General features: G+C 49.6%; 5 protein-coding genes across 5 annotated transcripts; 4 read left to right on the top strand and 1 right to left on the bottom strand.

The window, feature by feature from the left end:
• Window positions 1–149: 149 nt before the first annotated feature.
• FIBRA_05978 (uncharacterized protein) lies at window positions 150–2985 on the top strand (the record flags this gene model as incomplete). Its single annotated transcript, XM_012327722.1, has 13 exons — window positions 150–216; window positions 269–280; window positions 328–446; window positions 515–642; window positions 699–762; window positions 819–858; window positions 917–1022; window positions 1525–1613; window positions 1664–1797; window positions 1863–2289; window positions 2343–2663; window positions 2721–2883; window positions 2946–2985. The coding sequence occupies 13 exons, from the start codon at window positions 150–152 to the stop codon at window positions 2983–2985; spliced, it is 1710 nt and encodes a 569-aa protein (XP_012183112.1).
• A 1961-nt stretch (window positions 2986–4946) lies between these two features.
• On the top strand, window positions 4947–7184 carry FIBRA_05977 (uncharacterized protein; the record flags this gene model as incomplete). Its single annotated transcript, XM_012327721.1, has 12 exons — window positions 4947–5133; window positions 5205–5334; window positions 5387–5575; window positions 5632–5780; window positions 5833–5948; window positions 6012–6123; window positions 6182–6195; window positions 6242–6431; window positions 6500–6581; window positions 6644–6769; window positions 6862–7005; window positions 7076–7184. 12 exons carry the CDS (start codon window positions 4947–4949, stop codon window positions 7182–7184), a joined length of 1548 nt encoding a protein of 515 aa, XP_012183111.1.
• Window positions 7185–8007: 823 nt separating this feature from the next.
• FIBRA_05976 (uncharacterized protein) lies at window positions 8008–11080 on the bottom strand (the record flags this gene model as incomplete). The annotated part of the gene is made up of 11 exons (XM_012327720.1): window positions 8008–8202; window positions 8256–8330; window positions 8382–8447; window positions 8500–8635; window positions 8689–8926; window positions 8975–9111; window positions 9174–9865; window positions 9922–10021; window positions 10072–10212; window positions 10265–10894; window positions 10950–11080. 11 exons carry the CDS (start codon window positions 11078–11080, stop codon window positions 8008–8010), a joined length of 2541 nt encoding a protein of 846 aa, XP_012183110.1.
• A 173-nt stretch (window positions 11081–11253) lies between these two features.
• FIBRA_05975 (uncharacterized protein) lies at window positions 11254–12535 on the top strand (the record flags this gene model as incomplete). Its single annotated transcript, XM_012327719.1, has 5 exons — window positions 11254–11419; window positions 11475–11565; window positions 11628–12228; window positions 12297–12373; window positions 12424–12535. The coding sequence occupies 5 exons, from the start codon at window positions 11254–11256 to the stop codon at window positions 12533–12535; spliced, it is 1047 nt and encodes a 348-aa protein (XP_012183109.1).
• Window positions 12536–13811: 1276 nt separating this feature from the next.
• FIBRA_05974 (uncharacterized protein) lies at window positions 13812–18467 on the top strand (the record flags this gene model as incomplete). The annotated part of the gene is made up of 11 exons (XM_012327718.1): window positions 13812–14016; window positions 14070–14173; window positions 14225–14595; window positions 14645–14946; window positions 15014–15153; window positions 15205–15369; window positions 15422–15507; window positions 15567–15609; window positions 16279–16782; window positions 16835–17233; window positions 17286–18467. 11 exons carry the CDS (start codon window positions 13812–13814, stop codon window positions 18465–18467), a joined length of 3501 nt encoding a protein of 1166 aa, XP_012183108.1.
• Window positions 18468–18844: the final 377 nt, after the last annotated feature.

Below are 18844 nucleotides of genomic sequence, written 5' to 3'. Positions count from 1 at the left end.
CCCCCCCCCCTGCGTTTTTAATGTAACACTATCTAGTCTCAAACTCTGACAGCTACGACCCCCTCTTGAGCGGTGAAGAGGCAGACGTGCAAGAGGCAAATGCGAAGGACGATACGCATGTGACGGCAATATCCGTACCTCAGTTATTAATGGCCCCAGAGCTTCGTCGACCTCTCATCATCGTTTGCTTCTCGATGCTGGTGCAACAGTTGTCTGGTGCGTTGAATGTAACCGTCTTGGAGCAGTATTGAAAGACTTTGCAACCCAGGCGTCAATGCAGGTAAGTGATTCATCTTGTAACTGTGTCGCCCTATTGACAGTTTCCAGTCTTATACTACAGCAATGATATACTCTCCAACGCATTGCCCGATTTGGGACCATATGTTTCCTTGGGAATAACCATTGTGAATTTCTTGGTGACTGGTGCACCGATATTCCTAATTGACGTTCGTTACTTTACCTTACACCGGCCAATCGTCTGCAATATTGACCCATACATTCATTCACCTATCAGCGTCTTGGCCGGAAGCAACTCCTCTCCATATCCGCAGCAGGGGCGATTATATCTCTTTTGGGAGTCGGTTTTGGCTTGGATTCGGACATGGTCGCTTTAGCAAGCGTCACAATCCTATCTTTTGTGGCGTACGTAATGTATAATCTCGTTTGCTCCAATGATTAATTGCCGCCCTACTTAACAGCTCCTTTGCAATTGGGATTGGGCCTGTACCGTTTGTTATGATACCGGAAGTCTCACCACACCATGTAAGTATTGGGTCTTGATGCTGTCAATTTATGACCATATTGAGCGCACCATACAGGCGGTATCCGCATTGTCGTCGGTTGCGTTGTCCCTCAATTGTGGGTGTACAATCCCGGAACACATCATCTTGTTTGTTGATCTCTAACCACATTCCAGGGATCGCGAACTTCCTCGTCGGCCTTGTTTTTTTGCCATTGCGCAACCTACTCTCGCACGGGGAACACGACAGAGAAGGCCGAGTTTTTTATGTGTTTGCCGGGATGTTGGCTATCTGCACATTCGTGCTCTTCAGGTTTTACAGGGGATAACTACGGCGTGTCTCATTGTGTGTTCATGATTGGGTGATGATTCCTAAAGGAGTCTTGTACATTATCGAGCATATCGGAATTGTAGATACCTCCCTTCCTACATCAGGAGAGAGAACGCCACCGAAAAGGTGCTTTTCGCAAAGGATCCGATTTCAAACCGATTCGAAGTGCTTGCTGGGTCAGTGAGCGAGCATATCGTCGCGGCCGAGCTCGCTAAACGCATCCTTCCAGATGCATGTGCTTATTTCGAGAGAGTGGCTGCGCAGTGCGCGAGACACTGGCCGGGGTGGCAAGTCGGGAAGGGCGCCGAAGCATCAGAGTAACCCGGATGACGTAAGCATGCATCGCCCGCCTGCGCTGGTCAGAGTCCGCAGAGACGTCTCCAAGATCCCACACTCTGCTCTCATACTAATCCCCCATCCATACACTCTGTACTATAATTATGGCCTTGTTCAGGCGAAACAGAGGGGATGCTAATGGTGACTCTACGCCGGGCTCATCAGATACTCCGAAGAAGGAAAAGGGTAGCTGGAAGCGACCCGCAAGTGCGTCTCGACCATAGCTGTCATATTCTTCCTGACTCATACTGGGACAGATACGGCCTTCAAGCAACAGAGACTGAAGGCCTGGCAACCTATACTGACTCCAAAGACAGTACTACCCACACTATTTATCATTGGGATTATCTTTGCACCTATAGGAGGATTGCTGGTCTGGGGGAGTGGCTTGGTGCGCATGTCTTTAATTTGTGAACGACGACTGTACACTTGCTCATGATTTTCTGTCCATGACAGGTCTCCGAAATGACGTTTGATTACACGCAATGCCAGAATTTGCCAGAATCATCATCGGCTTCGGATTTGACTTTCCATAATCTCACCAACTTCAGCTACAAACTCAAGGCCTCGGACAGCAACGCGCCCTTCAATCCCCCTCAATATGCATTCGTGAACACCTCCGAAAGTAACGGTACTTTCTCGGCACAATGCTTCATTCAATTCGACGTCCCCATCGACCTGGAACCATCCGTATTTTTGTATTACAAGCTCACCAACTTCTACCAGAACCACCGGCGATATGTCAACAGCTACGACTCAAATCAGCTGAAGGGTCAGTTTGTTAGTGCCAGTTCGTTGAATAGCGGGAACTGTAAGCCACTTGCGGAGTCGGGATCGAAGGCTATCTATCCCTGCGGATTAATCGCGAATTCTCTCTTTAATGGTATGCATGGTTCAGTCGACTGGTCTTTCCAAACTTTGCTCAACCCTATGCAGATACTTACTCTGCACTAAACCTCACCACCGATACATCACAAACATACAACTTCTCCCAGACAGGAATTGCTTGGCCGGGTGAGGCCAAGAAATATGCTGCCACGCCAGGCTACAATTTGTCGCAGATCGTACCGCCGCCCAACTGGGCGGTCAGGTTCCCGAATGGCTACACTACTGAGAATCCTCCGCCGAACTTAAAGACAGACGAGCATTTCCAGAACTGGATGCGCACCGCAGGCTTGCCTACGTTCACTAAGTTGTGGGGACGTAATGACAACACTACGTTGGTGAAAGGCAGATATCAGATTGCTGTCAATATGAGTACGACCGGTTGCAATTGTATGTTTGCATTCACAGATATTGATCATGTTTTCATAGATTACCCGGTGATCTCGTACTCAGGCACGAAATCTATCGTCATCTCAACTGTGTCCTGGATTGGGGGGAAAAACCCCTTCCTCGGTTGGGCCTATGTCGCTGCTGCATCGCTGTTGATTTTCTTGGCGATTGTAGGCACGATTCGTCACATGATTCGACCTAGGTACGTAACAGATGCTGTGTCTGGATTGATGTAACTCAATGCCGTTGTATTTTTGCGCACAGAAAATTGGGCGACATGTCGCTGCTATCGTGGAACCGATAAGGAGGGTACTCTGCATGGCATATGACGGACTTTATACGTGTATCATCATGCGACGGCTCCTCGCTGCGAAGCCATGCGTCTTCTAATCGGATTTTATGCTGTATTTTCATTCTTTGTACTCATGCCCGTGTGTGAAGGCCCTCTCCCAGGGACATTTATACAGGCCGGCAAGCGTAGTGCTATCATATGGGATCTCCGACGCTACGCCACCACAGGTGGTTTTACGCATGTGCTGATACGAAAGATTTTATCCGACATGCTAAGGGCTTTGTAAGTGGCGTCAAGCGTCTCGGTTACGAGCCTGCGACTCTGCCCGCGGGAGGTTCAATATGTAGGCTTGATACGGACCATGTAGCTGACCCGAGATACAGGTTGCGAACCACCCCGAACTGTGGTGAGCTTGACAGGAGTTAACACGGAGGACAGAATACGTGAGTATGCCGCGGGATCGGTGCCGCGATTCATTCGAAGTGCATCGAAGGCAAATAACAACCCAAGCTTAAAGTTACTTCAAAACCGGCTGCTCGGAAGCACAGAGAACGCTGGAAGCTGAACAAATGGTACTAGTATTATTACCCAGGCATCCGTGTGCTATGGTACTGAGTAGACATGATACAGGCCAATTGATGCGGACCGCGCTGCCAGTGTGCGGCGAGTGTTTCAACACACGTACTGTACTATAGAGCACTGTTTCTCGAAAGGGCCAAGCTACTCTTGCCAAACGTCCATTCATCCTTCATCGGCTACGACTTCATGATATCATCCATTCGGTTGTCAGGCTAGTACCAACGGCGTCGTCTATTATGTATGTCTTTTTCGCCATTGTATAGGTAATACATATTATTTTCATATTGACTCAGCGCGAAGACGAAGGAAGGATTCTGAGTGCGAGAGTGGAAAATCACCAACATCTTCAATGATCGTTCAAGCGACGGACGCGGACAATGCCCGCCATTTTTCGCCAGATGCAGTGCCGTATTCGGATTGTGAATCACTATGCTAACCCGAAAGTTGTTACTTACTGCGCTGCAGCTCTGCGCAAGTGTGCCGTTGATGATGTAGATAGCTGATAGAGCTATTACTTGTGTCAGGTCGGCACAAGGTTCATTCAGAAAAGTGAGGGCCCGAGTGGTCTTGTTCGCCTTACACCCCGCCGGGATGCATCTTGAGATTTTGAGATTTTGACATTACAGCCCGGCGGACCAATATGAATTGCTCAAGGCCCTCCAAGTTCCAACCCGGGTCTCTTCAATTCTTCCAAATTGCCGGGATCATCTCTGCATTACGGCATATGTTCCACCCGCGATCTCATGACGGTCGGCGCTAAGTGAGTCCAGACTGTTTTCCGAGTTTCCGACACCAGCACTCTTCCTGAGTGCTGGTGTCGTCGAACCGTTCTATCCGGAACCGCCACACAATTGTCTCCGGGAATCGTATGAGGTGTGTTACAACAGACAACTTGCCTGCTCTCGTGTCACTAACATGCACCGCATGAATAAATCACCCAGACGTGATGCTTTTCCGACTGGCAGGTGCGCACGTTCATTTGTCGATGAGAGAGTCTCGCAATCGCCATCCTACTTGGCACTTGATGTGATGCATCATCGACATATGAATGGAACCCGCACTCATCTCCGGGCCTCTGGCTAAGCTTGAGATGGTCGCACTCTCTTCGAGGCGTGGCAGGGAACTAGGGCGCGTTCCTCTCTGATCGTGAACTTGGGTCAGATATGACAGCCTCGCCTCGAGGCTCTTCCATGTTCATTGCGGCACTCTAATCCGATCCTGATTGATGGCACTACTCAACCAAACTATCATAGGCGACAGTCACCGAAGAGTTCGGCAGGTTTGCGCCATGCTCCACGAGTCCAATCGCTCTATAAGTAAAGATCGTCATCCCGCTGCTCCTGATTTCCCCCGACTTCATCTTTCGGAGTATTCGACTCTCGCTAGTTCTGGCCATGTCATCACCTCTTGCAGGCCCCTTGTTTATACTTCTAGTGGCGTGTGTTCTTTTGCTCTACGTGAAAAGCCTTTCGCAGAAACGCTTACCCCCGGGCCCTCGAGGGTTGCCATTGATTGGAAATGCGCTGCAGGTGCCAGCTGGTCGAGAATGGGCCACATTCGCTGCTTGGGCCCAGATGTATGGTATGCACCACAAGAAGCTGTTTAGTGATTCACTCTTCTAAATAGCACGGTGTATTTTCTTATGTTCCCAGGAGACTTCATGTACCTCTCCGTCTTTGGAAGGCCTATGGTCGTGTTGACTTCCCCAGATGCCATCTCCGATCTGCTCGAGAAACGAGGCACCATCTATGCCGATCGGCCAAAGCTGACCATGTCAGGAATGTAAGTCTTCCTGCGTCTTTATGTGTAGTCCTCGATCCAAATGTGACAACAGGATAGGGCATGACGACGGCGTCCCACTTGCGCCGTATGACCGCCAACACAAGGAACGCCGAAGGCTTATCTTGAATGCGCTTGGTCCACGAAACGCGACCGAGATGCAGCAGATCCACGAGGATAAGATGGCACAGCTGCTGCCACGAATCCTGGAATCCCCTTCACAGTTCCATCAGCATATCCGATGGTAGGCCCGGTTTATGATCGTCTGCGTTTGTCCTCTCGCTCATAGGGGTGAAACAGGCTCGTGGCGAGCATCGTCTATCAATTCACTCACGGACACGTTGTCCACGACTCTCACGACCGTCTGTTCCAGTTAGCAGATCAAGTGAATCAAGATTTTGCACGTACTATCGCCCCGGCTGCTTTTCTCGTGGATATATTTCCCTTCCGTGCGTGCCTCTGTCTTTTAAAAATACATGGTCCCGACGCGTTAGGCGCTAGTACGCTATTTACCCGACTGGTTCCCTGGCACGGGCTTCAAAGCAGTTGCAAAGGAGATGCGTAAAACCTGGGTGCGGCTCCGCGACGAAGCCTATGACGACATCCAAGCACAGGTCGTACGTACCGGATAATCATTGCCCTCAAGCTGTGTGAATTTACGATTCAAATTATGCCATCAGGCCAAGGGCATGGCCCAACCATCATTCACAGCAAACCTCATAGAAAGCAACCCAGAACGAACGCCTGAAGAAGATTTCTTGTATAGGAATGTGTCCGCTTCATTTTACGCCGGTGAGTGTGAAGGCGACGTCCACTATGTCATATAGATTAACGGGCTTCGGCATTTCAGCTGCTTCTGACACTGTGAGCGCGCTGTTTGGTCGACGAGCTTGTGACTGAATCCTTTCAGACTGTCTCAGCGATTGAGTCTTTCTTCCTTATCATGGCACTCTATCCACACATTCAGACTAAAGCACAAGCCGAGATTGATGCAGTTGTGGGCTCCGCCCGCCTCCCTACATTTAGCGACAAGCTGAAGCTGCCATACATCGAGGCACTAATCAAGGAGATCCACCGCTGGAATCCTGTCGTCCCGATGGGTAGGGAAATTTCTCACATAATATGATGATTGTCCCGCTGATGACGCTGTACTCTTCGGTATTCGTAGCCGTACCGCATCGAGCAATGCAAGATGACGAATACAGGGGATATCACATCCCGGCCGGGTGTACTGTCATTGCTAATAGTTGGTACGCCTTTTCATGCAGGGAGTTTTACTTTCAAGCTGATGAATTTTCAAATATGTGCATAGGGCTATCTTACATGACCCGACGCTGTACCCGGATCCGTTTGAGGTTATTCCAGAACGATACCTAATAAAGACTGACGGCCGGCGCAATCCGGATCCTCGAGCTTGGGCTTTCGGATATGGGCGAAGGTGAGCCCATGTGAGGGAGGAGGAAACTTTACTCACAAGTCGTATCAATATCCTCTGTTCTCGCCTTCACTGTTGTTTCGTCGATTCTCCAGATCGTGTCCAGGCCAGGTACTCGCCGAGGACACATTATTCCTTGTTGTCACCACCATACTTGCGACGTTCGACATATCAAAGCCGCTGGGACCCGATGGTACTCCTCTAGAGCTCGACGCAACTTACTCGGGCTCGTCGATTAGGTGCGTTTTGATCCCTTCATCTGCTTAGTCTGGTAGCTTACTTGGTGCTATTGCTATGGCCCGCGCATAGCCATCCAAGTCGGTTTGAATGCAATATCACGCCGAGGTCGCAAGACATAGCACGACTAATTAAGAGTATGGCAGACATCGCTGGGACCCAGGACGCCGGCTTATTGTGATGAAGTGAACATTGTTTATGATTTTATGAGCTTGACGAATAACCACGTTGCAGCCTTGTTATATTGATGGCCGTACTGTTGTACTGTACCTGTTGTATAGTATGTTGTACCTGTCAGTGTTATGATACCCACCTTGTAGCAGGGCTATTCTTCCCCTGTCATTGTGTTGTATGTAAGCTAGTCGCAGTAGTTGAATTCTCTGCAGATCTGTCTTCTGTGCAATAATAGGTGAATCTAGGTAGATCTTCGATGACGGAACACTATATTTTCTCCAATATCATTTTGTAAATTTGCCATGGCTTCACCCCACAGCTAGCTATAGTATCGGATTAGTTAATGACATCCACAAGCGTACAGCGTACATTTATGTCTGGTCATTTCCGGCGGGGATATCATGGATTTCGAAGCCAGGTCCATCTCCGGATGATGGTCCATCCTCGGATAACCCAGGCTTGAACACGAGGTGAATGGCTCGATATTTTGTGTCCTTTCGTGAGGCCAACATAGAACGGGTCCGCCAGTAGAGAACTCACATTGAATGCCGTGGAGATTCTCAGAACAGAAGCGATCAATTACTCGAAGTCAAAGTGCTAGAGTGCGCCCCAAGGGCGAACTACACAATACAACCAACAACCAACTGCAGAACGTTCAACACAGTGAGATAGATTAATGCACAGGGTATGCGAAGATGCATGAGGTGTTCAGTCGGGCAATAGAAATAGGTTATATGGAAAATCCAAATGAATGTGTGGCCTGGAGAAGTGTAAGAGGAAACAATGTCAACGGCGTAACGTCTGACCCAGCTGTGAGAGAAACCATGAGGTCAAGTGCCGAGCAGAAAAACGGGTGTACGGACATTTCTCCGCTGTTGTCCCAACCAACTCGTCGGACCTGACCGTAGCTGCTGCTGCTTATTGCCCAGGTGGTCTCTTGCGGCTTGCATGCCCATATCGTGGATGACACTTAACATGAGCGCTTGTTCCCGTGCGTATCGTTTCGTAGCATCGACAAGGAGACGCTGTGCAAGGAGGCTGAGCGTCACCGAACTATACCAATGCAGATATGATGAACCTTTTGTCTAGCAATGTCTTCCTCGAAAATCTTGATTTGCGAGCGATAACTCTCTTCTGCTTCTTGGAATGCACCCTATGCGCAAGCGTCCAACAGCTCGTTCTTCAACGTGTAATGAGGACTTACGGGAGGTGTTACACCATCTTTCTTCGCATGTTCTTCCTTGAACAACTTATCTTGCTGTTTGATGAACTGCATTGCGATCAGATGATTTGGCATATCAATATACGTCCAATTCACATACTGTCTTGGCTTTGAGAAGTTTCTCCTGAGCGACCTTGTATTGTTCTTTGAGCGCAATATTCTCCTCGTGTAGACCGAGTAGACGCGCTTTGATGTCTTCGGGCACGTCCTTCCCTGATATAGACGCGCGCAAGTCGCTAATATTTCCACTCAATGTTGACCATTCAGCGAGGAGATCCTTGGTACTCACCCAAAGGCGCGTTCGCGTTGAAGCATCCTGTCTCGCTGGTCAATGCCTTCACTTTGTAGACTGACTTTCTCCAGTAACAATCCGTTGACCTGCTCGAGTTGCATCTTGTTCTTGTCAGACAACTCTTTGATCTGATTACGTAGCTCTTCGACTTCAACCTCAAGACCGGCTTTGTCTTCGTTGACCGATTCCCGAAGGGTGGCGAGAATATCGAGTTGATCCTTGTTGACAAGGTTCACTAACAACATATCAGCATGCGATTGCGCTAAGAGGGACGCCCACCTACAATCTGACTTGGCAATAGTCAACTCATTACTCATGTTCTCGAACTTGACCTCCAATTCAGCATGTTCTTTCCGTAGCGCATCGAGCTGATCGACGGTCTCGTTCAAGCGCTGACGCAATGCGATCGCCGCTTCGGCACTATATAGGCAAGAAACGTTGAGCATGACCATAGAGCCCAAAGCGGTGACAGTGTTACTAACCCGTCACCCATTGACTTTCCACTTCTAATCTCCTCCAGGTTGTGTTGCAGCACTAGTGTTTCTCGATGCGCAGCAAGGTAGTCAGCCTCGTATCGCGCCTTCATTCGGTTCGCATCGTCTAGCAGGTTTTCAAGGACTAAGACGCGGCTCGCGTCCGCCTCATTCTTCCGCACTGCCTCCAATTCCCGCTGAAGTTTGCGCACTTGTAACTTAAGGTCCGTCATTGTGGTGCCTGAGAGCGCCGAGTCTAGTTCCTCTCCTAATCCCTGCATATCTCCATCGTCATCCTCAGTATGCTCTGCCTCACCTGCGTCATTGCCCAACAACTCTGCCTCAGTAAATTCATCTGTATTCCCTTCTGTGCCGTCAGTAGGGCGCGAACGTGAGGATGCTGCGACGAGAGGACGTCCATGTGATGTGAGCTCAAGCTCACGAACGCGCTCCTGATACAACTCGAGTGTCTCGGAGTCTTTGGCCCGCTCGTCTTCTGACACTTTCAACTTCGCTTTAGCCTGGTCAAGCTCGAATCTCAAAGTATCCAGTTCCTTAGTCCGCGCGGAAGCTTTCGTCTCCAGCTCGGATATTTGAGTCTTGTACGAGTCCATAAGAGGCTTAAATGCGGCAACCTTCCGGTACTCCTCTTCCAGGGAAGCATTTTTGTCTACTAGATCTGCATTTTGCTTCTCCAGTGCCTGAGGGTTATGGCGATCAGCAAGTGTCTGGCTTCACAAATTTCGAAACTACATACCTTGACGTGTTGTCGTAGATCTGCCCCTTCTTGAAGCTTTTTCTTGTACTTCTCCATTACATTTTCCGTCTTTTGCAGTTTATCAGCAGCATGACGATATCTGCACAGAAATATTCAGCATTCGAGATATCTTAAACCGATACAACTTACTCATCGACCTGATCCTTCAGACGAGCCGCCTCATCCGCTTGCACTTGCAATTCGTCGATCTTACGTGTGAGATCCGTGACCAATGTGGTTTGCTTGTCTAGCTCTGCTTCCGTCATGGCTAGATTATCTTCGCTCTTCTGGCTGTCTTACATTAAACCTGGCATGTTGGCATCAGAGTGTATCCAGTACTCACAGCTCAGTTCGCAGGCGGTCAATCTCTGCTCTCATCATCGCATCTCCTCTGCTGTCAACACGCTTACTCTCCGCTTCGCGCTGAGCTTGACGCAGTTGGGCGAGAGCGTCTTCCTTCTCGGAAGTCACATCATCAAAGTTGGTCTGCAGTGTACGGTGTTCCTCGAGGAGGGTCTGATAGACCTTCTCGATGGTCTCTTTCTCTGATAGAGTGCGACTGCGCTCCGACTGGATCTGATAATAGTGGTCATCCTCGGTCATGCTCACCTCGCCGAGGCTCGCGTCTCCAGAGACCTTCACTTTAGCCATGACCTGCTCAATGACACGCATGAGGGTATGCTGCTCGGACTCGCTTAGTCGCTGGATCTTCTTGATGATGTCCGCATTCTTCTCGCACTGTACTGTAATGGCGATCGTGAGACGACACATTATAAGCGTTGCTGATATATTGTAGTCCTGAGCGATGGCTTGGAGGTCGGGGACCTCGAGCGCGCTTGTGGGTTGGTGGAGGACATCTGAGAAATACTGGGTCATGAGCCGGTACAAGCGTTTGAGGGCACTAAACCGGATGACCCAGTTGTCCGAGGGTTGGACGGAAGGGCGGGCTGGGGGACGGAAATAGTCCGCATCGCTGCAGATGAGAGCATCAAGCTTGTCCGAGAACGATAGGCTCACCCGTAACTCACATTAGTGACAAGACCTCGAATAGAGCGGCACCGTCGGAGAGGTCAGCAATAGTAGCGACTGGCCGAGTCAGCTCAAACGTGGCAAAGAATGAGAAAAAAGCATTCAACTCCTTCCGCTGAGCATCTCCCATGGCCGCGCGTGGTCGCTAGAATTCAAGGGTATATGATCAGACCCTGGTCGACCAGGTCGTTACGGTCGCAGCTGAGAACGAGCGCCTCCCGATGATCTACAGGACCAGCGACCGTGACCGCGCTAGAATATCTCGCTCGCTCACTGACTCAGTCTACGTGCTTGCAGCTGGAAATGGCCGCCGTTGAGCCCCTCTTGGTCGATGGCAGTGTTCTTGAAGGGGGCGGTCAGATCCTCCGTAATACAGTTGCTTTTGCCGTTCTTCTCTCGCGCCCAGTCTCAATACACAACATTCGACACAACCGCCGTAAACCGGGCCTGAAAGCTCAGCATGCCGCGGGTGTGTCGTTTCATATGCTCCTCGCGCACACAATGTATTGAATATTGCTCTAAAGGTCTCCGCCTCGTGGCGAAAATATGCTCAGGACACCTATCTGGCTGTGACATCGGATCGTCCGCAATCGAATTCCGTCCTGGTCCTATTGGGTTGTCTAGTACCTATGTCGCAGACCCAAAGACTGCAGGATCAACTGCTCTTTTATTGCAAGTCTCTTTGCCGTGCTTGATATTTATGTCCGCTCCACCCTCGGAGACCGTCTCACCTACCCGACTGATTTTGCGCGGTGGAACGAATGCACCCCTGGCACCACAAATAGACATGCTGCTCGCGTTTTCCTGCCGTTCATCCAGCGACGCTTTGGACTCACCCCGGACTTGCGGATACTTAAACGAGGCTTCGTTCCCAAGGGTGGGGGTGAAGTTATTGTCTCGGTCACTCCTCAGTGTGATCCTCTACCGTCTGTTGTCGTCACAGACCGAGGATCTGTCACTTCTATAGGCGGCAGAGCGTACGTTGCAGGTCTGCCTGCCCATCTAGCAACCAGCATGCGCGATGGCGCAGCTACTATACTGTCTAGGGCAGGAATGGACCCGGGTCTCGTTAACATTACTGCAGTTAGAGAGAAGCCTGAAGAGGCGATAGGCAGCGGGTCTGGGATCGTCCTTTGGGCCGAGACAAGTGGTGGATGTGTATTGGGCGGAAGCGCCATTGGAGCGAAAGGGAAGGATCCTGAAAAGGTAGGGGCAGAAGCAGCCGAAGAATTGATTCGCAATCTAGGACACGGAGGCTGCGTAGACGAGTACTTACAAGTGCGCCTAAATCATGCTTTATGATGATTATTTTAATTCACCGCAAGACGTTCCATATATCTCATTAGGATCAGATGATCATCTTCCTTGCTCTCGCGAAGGGGCGATCTCTGATCAAAGCTGGACCCTTAACACTGCACACAAAGTACGTCTCGTGAAGTGGATTGCAACCAGACTGTTGACAATGCTTGCAAGATCTGCCATCTGGGTGGCAGAGCAGCTAACTGGTGCCAAGTTCCTTATCACTGAACTGGAAGGACAAACTTGGATAGAGTGTAATGGGATTGGATACACTGCTTTAGTATAGATGAATACCTCAAATCAGTATCATATCATTCAAGACAGTTCCTCATATCAGGCATTCTATATCCTACTATGCAAGACTACCATTTGCACCTCAAAAAGTATCAACAGTGCTATTATGACTGTGTTCAATGTGCATGCTATCCATACTGCATCTACATAGAGCATACCCAGGTACAACTCCATCAATGACCCCTCAAGCAGGACCAGTCCACCCAGCCATTTTAGCACTCCAAAGAGTGATAATGGCAGACTTAAGCCAGAACAGCTGGCTACAAGCCTGCAGGTCCTCAAAGGCATCATCACAAAGACAACAACTTTGCGTGTGGCACAGACAGTAGTGTGGGCAACACCACCAACACAACAACTACTGGATATACACAGATACACATAGGCCAACTCAAGGCCAATGCCACAGCCTTTTCAGCCTCATCAGAACCAACAGCCATAAGCCAGCACACCCACAGCACACATCATCCCCAGGCACCCAATAATATGTAATTAGAACATCAAATATGAAAAATTAATAATCTACCCACTACTTGATCCATTTGACACACCAAGATTCCAAGTCAATTGACTCAACACCAAGTGTACCAAAAAGAAAAAGCAAAAAGTCCCCCGACAACACAAGCCTATACTGCAATAGCAAGGTCATCACACCTCCAGGTTGCAAGCAGAGCCCGAAGAACAAGGGCGGCAAAAATTAGATAACCAATAATGGAGGCGGTGCCTCCATAATAGTGGTTAAACTATTAAGAACAGATACTACACTTGATCTAAGCCAAAAGGCCAGAGTGGTAAAGATTCGTAATGTCTCAGCATGCGTTTTATACGGACCGCACGACGCACGGACCAGAGGATTGTTTGGCCTATAAACATGCCTCATTTGGATGTACAAACACGATCGGTAATGAGACGCGACGCGTCTGTGGCGCATTCTTCATCGCGTCTGGGCTTGCGTCAACAGCCAGCCTCCGACCGCTTTTACGCACACTCGTGGCCATCATGGTATCTTCAGCAGCGATGGAAAGTATCAAAAATCCTACCTCAACATTAAAGTCATTGTATTTAGAAGTCGGGGAATCATCCGTGGATTTTCCTCGCCTCGTTTCTGAACATTACTCTAATATATACAGAACATCAGAGGCATTTCAGAAGGTACGGATTCTGCAGAAATTTTGAGAACTTCAACTTTGAGTTTCGCTCAGATACCTACTCTGAACGCCCATCACCCGCCGAACGCGTTTCCCGATAGAACCCTTGTCCGCTTCCGCGCCATGGTTCAAGACACATCGCCGTCTTCAGAGATGTATCTTTCCAAGTCGAAAAATGGCGTGTGTGGAGGATGGGGTATGGAACTTGCTGACACTGGGGACGACGACGTTAACTACGCCGATCTGCGAGAGTGCACGGTATTATGGGCTGTGAATGTGCCAGGAGAGTCGCCGTGGTGTAGCACTGAGCTCGATGGTCCAGAAGATCGTACGTGGTAAATTGATGTGATATGCCTGGACTGTGCTGATGACAAGTGGTAGAACAAGAGCGGCAAGAGTACTCTGCTGCCATACGGTCTCATGAAATTACACTGGCGCACAAGTTTCCGCATCCGACGGATCCACATGTTGGAGTGCAAGTGAAGGTAGGCTATGTGCTTTTTCACACCATCTATTAGTTCATTTAGCACCGGCAGATATACGACTCTAACTTTGGGTCCGAAGCACTCAAGTCTACAGACTTGGTTACCTTTGTCGGAATCTTGACCACTGAGTCGTCAGTATCTCTAACTTATGCACCTTCCGATCGTCTCACTGCGAGAGTTCGATCTTCTAGCTCGAGTGTAGACATCGACAGTACCGCCGAAGTGCCTACGCTGCATGTCTTATTCATCCGATCGCATCCTCATTCACTCATTTCCCGGCCGTACCCATGTGTGCTGCAAGAACCTCCTGCATTGTATACGGCACAACTTAGGGACGATCTTCTTACATGGATAGCAGAGGAGGCATTGGATGGAGACCGTGATGCTGCTGAATGGGTTTTACTTGCATGTATAGCTCGCGTGTAAGTTCGCTAGAGCGCTCGCCAACATATCTCATCGCGTATCATCCAGGCAATCACGAAACCCTTCCCTTTTACCGCCCTCTCTGACTATCACGCACTTTCCCCAACCTCCACCGATACCATCTACTATCATCACTCCTCGAGAGCCCATTCCTACATTATCGCTACTTCTCCAATATCTCATCCCTTTGACACGCACTCTGCCGCTCTCCCTCAACATCTTGAATAAGAAACTATTAGCACCAGAAAGCAAGGACGAAGATTTACACGCCGGTGCACTACAACTTCCGCAAGGTACTTTCCTACTTGTTACAGAGAGTGGTATAAAAGAAGGCAAGCTTACCGAACAGGGTCCGTATATATTGTATACAGATCTCTATTCCATTCTCGAATTTTCATGCTGCATATTTCTGTTCAGGCTATCGAAACATCCATACCTTGCAGGAGGTCATATCGACGCAGACACTAGCATATGTTTTCCCGTTTTCGCAATTCTCCTTCCAGACAGACATGAGCTGTGTGGTTCTCAGCGAGGGAAGCAAGAGTGCATTCTTCAAGGTACCCTCCATCGCTTGGCTTATACTGTATACGCTCAGTCTTAGGATATAGACCGACCTCTCTTATCCCATCAGGACGACTCCTGCGGGAAGAGCATCGCTGTACAAGCTCGAAGATGATGTTGTCCTCCCTCCTCCTGCGCGGTTGGCTGCTTTCAGAGATTTTGTCGTCGGCGCTCGCTCGGGCAAGGTACAGGTTGACGAAGCAACATCGGAGGTATTGCTTATCACTTTCTATGTTGAATAACTGATCGCCCTATGCTATACAGTACATACAACGTGATTTCGTCCGCGACCGGCAGCAGGACAAGTCGATTACGTCTGATGATCTCATAAGACGAATGACTGTTGCGAAGTGAGTGTCTGACTGTGACTCCTGCCCTTCATAAACCGCCTTGTAACGCGTTCTTGCAGATTGTATGCATTGTCACTGCATGAGTCTACGCTCACAATCGAGGTATGGGAACAAGCCAAGGCCTTTGATGAAAGGAGGCGGGCGGCCTGCTCACAACGTCAGAGGAATTATAATCCGACAAGTGGAAGATGAAACTTGTTCTCCAGACTCCTGGATAAGGCCTGGCTGCCCAGTGGCTACGAATCTTCTCGACTACAGCAGAACTTTAGTTAGAGCTTCACTGGTTTTAACGGATTGCTGCTGCTAGTTCCGCTCGAATCTTCGTTGTGGTCATGGAATTGTATTGCGTTACAGACCTGCAAATGCGATAAATTCACCTCAATATATCTCCGCCACCGGGCCATGAGTCTCAGATATAAGCCACAGGAGAAGCAAGGCTTATGTATATGTATGAATAACAAGGCGGCAACGTACGCGCGTCTAGCGTCTGTTCAACTCTTTCATGGTTGTTGCTCATGCTCTCTGCTGCATCGTTTACATTCGTGTATCTCATCTTCCTTGATTTCCAAAAACATCGTGCCTGAATCTTGAACGTTCGGTATCATCGAACTTCTTATTCTTCGCTTTGAATCTCCATTCCGACTCTTATTGACATATTTTCACAATGACAAGCACTGGTCATCTCGTCTCCTTGAAAGTCATGCGGGTCTCAGTGCGTTTACCGTCACCTGCAGGTTCGGGTTCGTCAAGATTGAGGACCACTTCATGTAGCGACCCTCGTTAGCAAGCGCATGGGAGCCTTTCTACTCAAGTTCACCATCATTCTCAGCGCATTCGACCACGTCCATCGTTTCGTTGCAAGGGAAGACAGCGCTTCCCGGACACCCCAAAACTCTGCGCGATTTGAGTCATGTCACGGAAGTGCTCATGCTCCCATCCTCGTTTGGTGCAATTCAGCTGGGTGAAACATTCACTAGTTGTCTGTCTGTGAACAATGAGGCCAGCGTTGATGTGGAATCGGTCACTTTGACGGTGGAAGTGCAAACTGCTTCCACGAAAGCTACTGTCGCCGAATTCGGTGGGCCCGATTTTCGACTAGCCGTCGGGGAATCATTGGAGAAGGTTGTCGGCCATGAAATAAAGGAACTGGGTCAACACGCTTTGGCTTGCACAATCTCGTATCGTCTTCCATCCGGCATCCGTGCCCCAGTAGCCCCAGCAGCTGATTCAAACGATCCAAATTTGTATGTTTTCCGTAAGTTCTATAAATTTGCAGTAAGTGTGCACTCGTGACCAAAATTTCGATGCTAAATATGTGTTTCTGTAGGTCACCAATCCGTTATCTGTTAAGACAAAAGTTCACGTACCTCGTGCACCGTCGGCTACGTTTTCCCGTGTGGAACGCGAGAAGGTGTTTCTCGAAATACACGTTCAAAATCTTACACAAGATGCAATGTGGTTGGAACGTATGCGCCTTGAGTGTGCTGACGGTTGGAAGGCAGACGATGCCAACCTAATGAACGACGAGGATGCTAGCGAAAGCGTCTTCTCCGGCTCCATGGGTCTCATGCAGCCGCACGATATGCGTCAATACATTTACATCTTGTCACCCGTCAACCTGGCACTTTTTCCTACAGCACATCAGCCCGGTAGTGTCGTGCCATTGGGAAGATTAGACATCACATGGAAGTCTTCATTTGGAGAGCCAGGTCGCTTACTGACTTCAGTGCGTATTATATCATGCTCTATATGGTTCATCCGTTCTGAGGGTGTATTAGATGCTATCTCGACGGATACCGCTCATCCAAGCCCCACCGCAACTGCACCCCCCTGCATCGGCTTCCAAGCAGCTTGCATCAGCCATACCGCTTCACTTGCAACGTGCTTCGTCTGTCGCTGCCACTCCCCCGCGCCCTCGTTCACCTCAGCTGCCCCAGCGACCCTTAAGTCCACCTGCTAATGCTACTGGACCTGCGCCGTATCGGCCTGGATCACCGTTCCGCAACCGTACCTCAATGCCTCCGTTAAATTTACAACCTCTCAGTGTTCCCTCATCACCCAATCCAGCTATCCGTCGTCAAGATGATGTGGATGTTGATCTTGTTATCCGCAACATTCCCCGCGCAGACATCAAAGTGGAGAGTTCGTTCGTTGTTGACTTCACCCTCAACGTCTTGGCACTGGTCCCAATCGCTCAACCTTCAGAAATACAGAGCACCAGACTCCTCTCACTCGTGATTCAGCACGTGCAGCGACGGCGGCAGGACTCTTCGTCAGCTGTCGCTGCAGAGCACAAAGAGGGCCCTCTCAGTCCCCGCCTACCTTCGTCTGGATTCTCATCACCCTCTCCATATGAAACGCCACATCGTGCTGATTTCCAGGACTTTCTGGCCCGAAGACTTCTTGTAGCGTCTCCGCGTCGGCTGAATGCAGACGACGAATCTAGTCACACAGAACTTGATGGAGGCCGCGATACACCTGCACCCGCTGATGTTGGGGGGAACAGTGGCACTATTGCGCTGCCTCCTCCATTTATAGAGTCGGAGGAGGAGAAGCAAGCTCCATCTCCCAGTGTCGTGTATTTGGGCAGTTCCGCCGTGTTTCTACCCCAGCTGCGTTTGACTCCTTCAGCCGATTCGGTTTCTTCTGCTGCTCGCGGACATCTCCCAGCCCATGACAGAAATATCAGTACTAGTACTGTAGGCAGTGATGCCGACAGTGAGTTGGATAATGCCATCGGAAATCCGGTGGCGAAGGTGGTGGTGTCGAAGGATTTCCAATTGTCATATTTACCTCTTCGACATGGTTTTGCGACATTCGGCGGACTAAGAGTTGTGTTGGTCGAGGACAGGCTGGTAGACGACAGTAACAGTGAAGCAGTTGGAACAAGATGTTTCACTGCTGAGACGCGAGCGCTGAAAGAATGGGGTGTTGTGGGCGAAGTATGGGTACCCTCTTAACTACAGCCTATAGCCTAGCATACCCGTGATGCTTCCGACGTGATTTTTTGGAGCACGGCGTTCAGCTGCATCACTGTACAAGGTAGATGCGCAAACTCACATTGTACCTTATTAGTATGTTGTAGATGTTCTGTACGCCTCCTGTGCTCATCGCATGAGCATATTGCAATTGTATTGATGCGCGTACGGTCGCTACCTGAGCCATAGTCATGATGAAGGGATAAGCCTCTTCCGGTGTCATGCACACTACTTACTGGACAAGACTCCATGTTCTCGAAATTTTGGTAGCGTTGAGCACCAATCAGCCCGCCTCTGATAGCGATCTCCCTGTCATGTCCCTAGACCGATTCCGAGTCGTCGCAAAGTGCCTGCAGTGG

This window comes from Fibroporia radiculosa (genome assembly GCF_000313525.1).
Source record: "Fibroporia radiculosa TFFH 294 genomic supercontigs, scaffold5756, whole genome shotgun sequence".
NCBI lineage: Eukaryota > Fungi > Basidiomycota > Agaricomycetes > Polyporales > Fibroporiaceae > Fibroporia > Fibroporia radiculosa.
The sequence above is the reverse complement of the archived record's forward strand: the minus strand, read 5'-3'. Positions and strand labels throughout refer to the sequence as shown.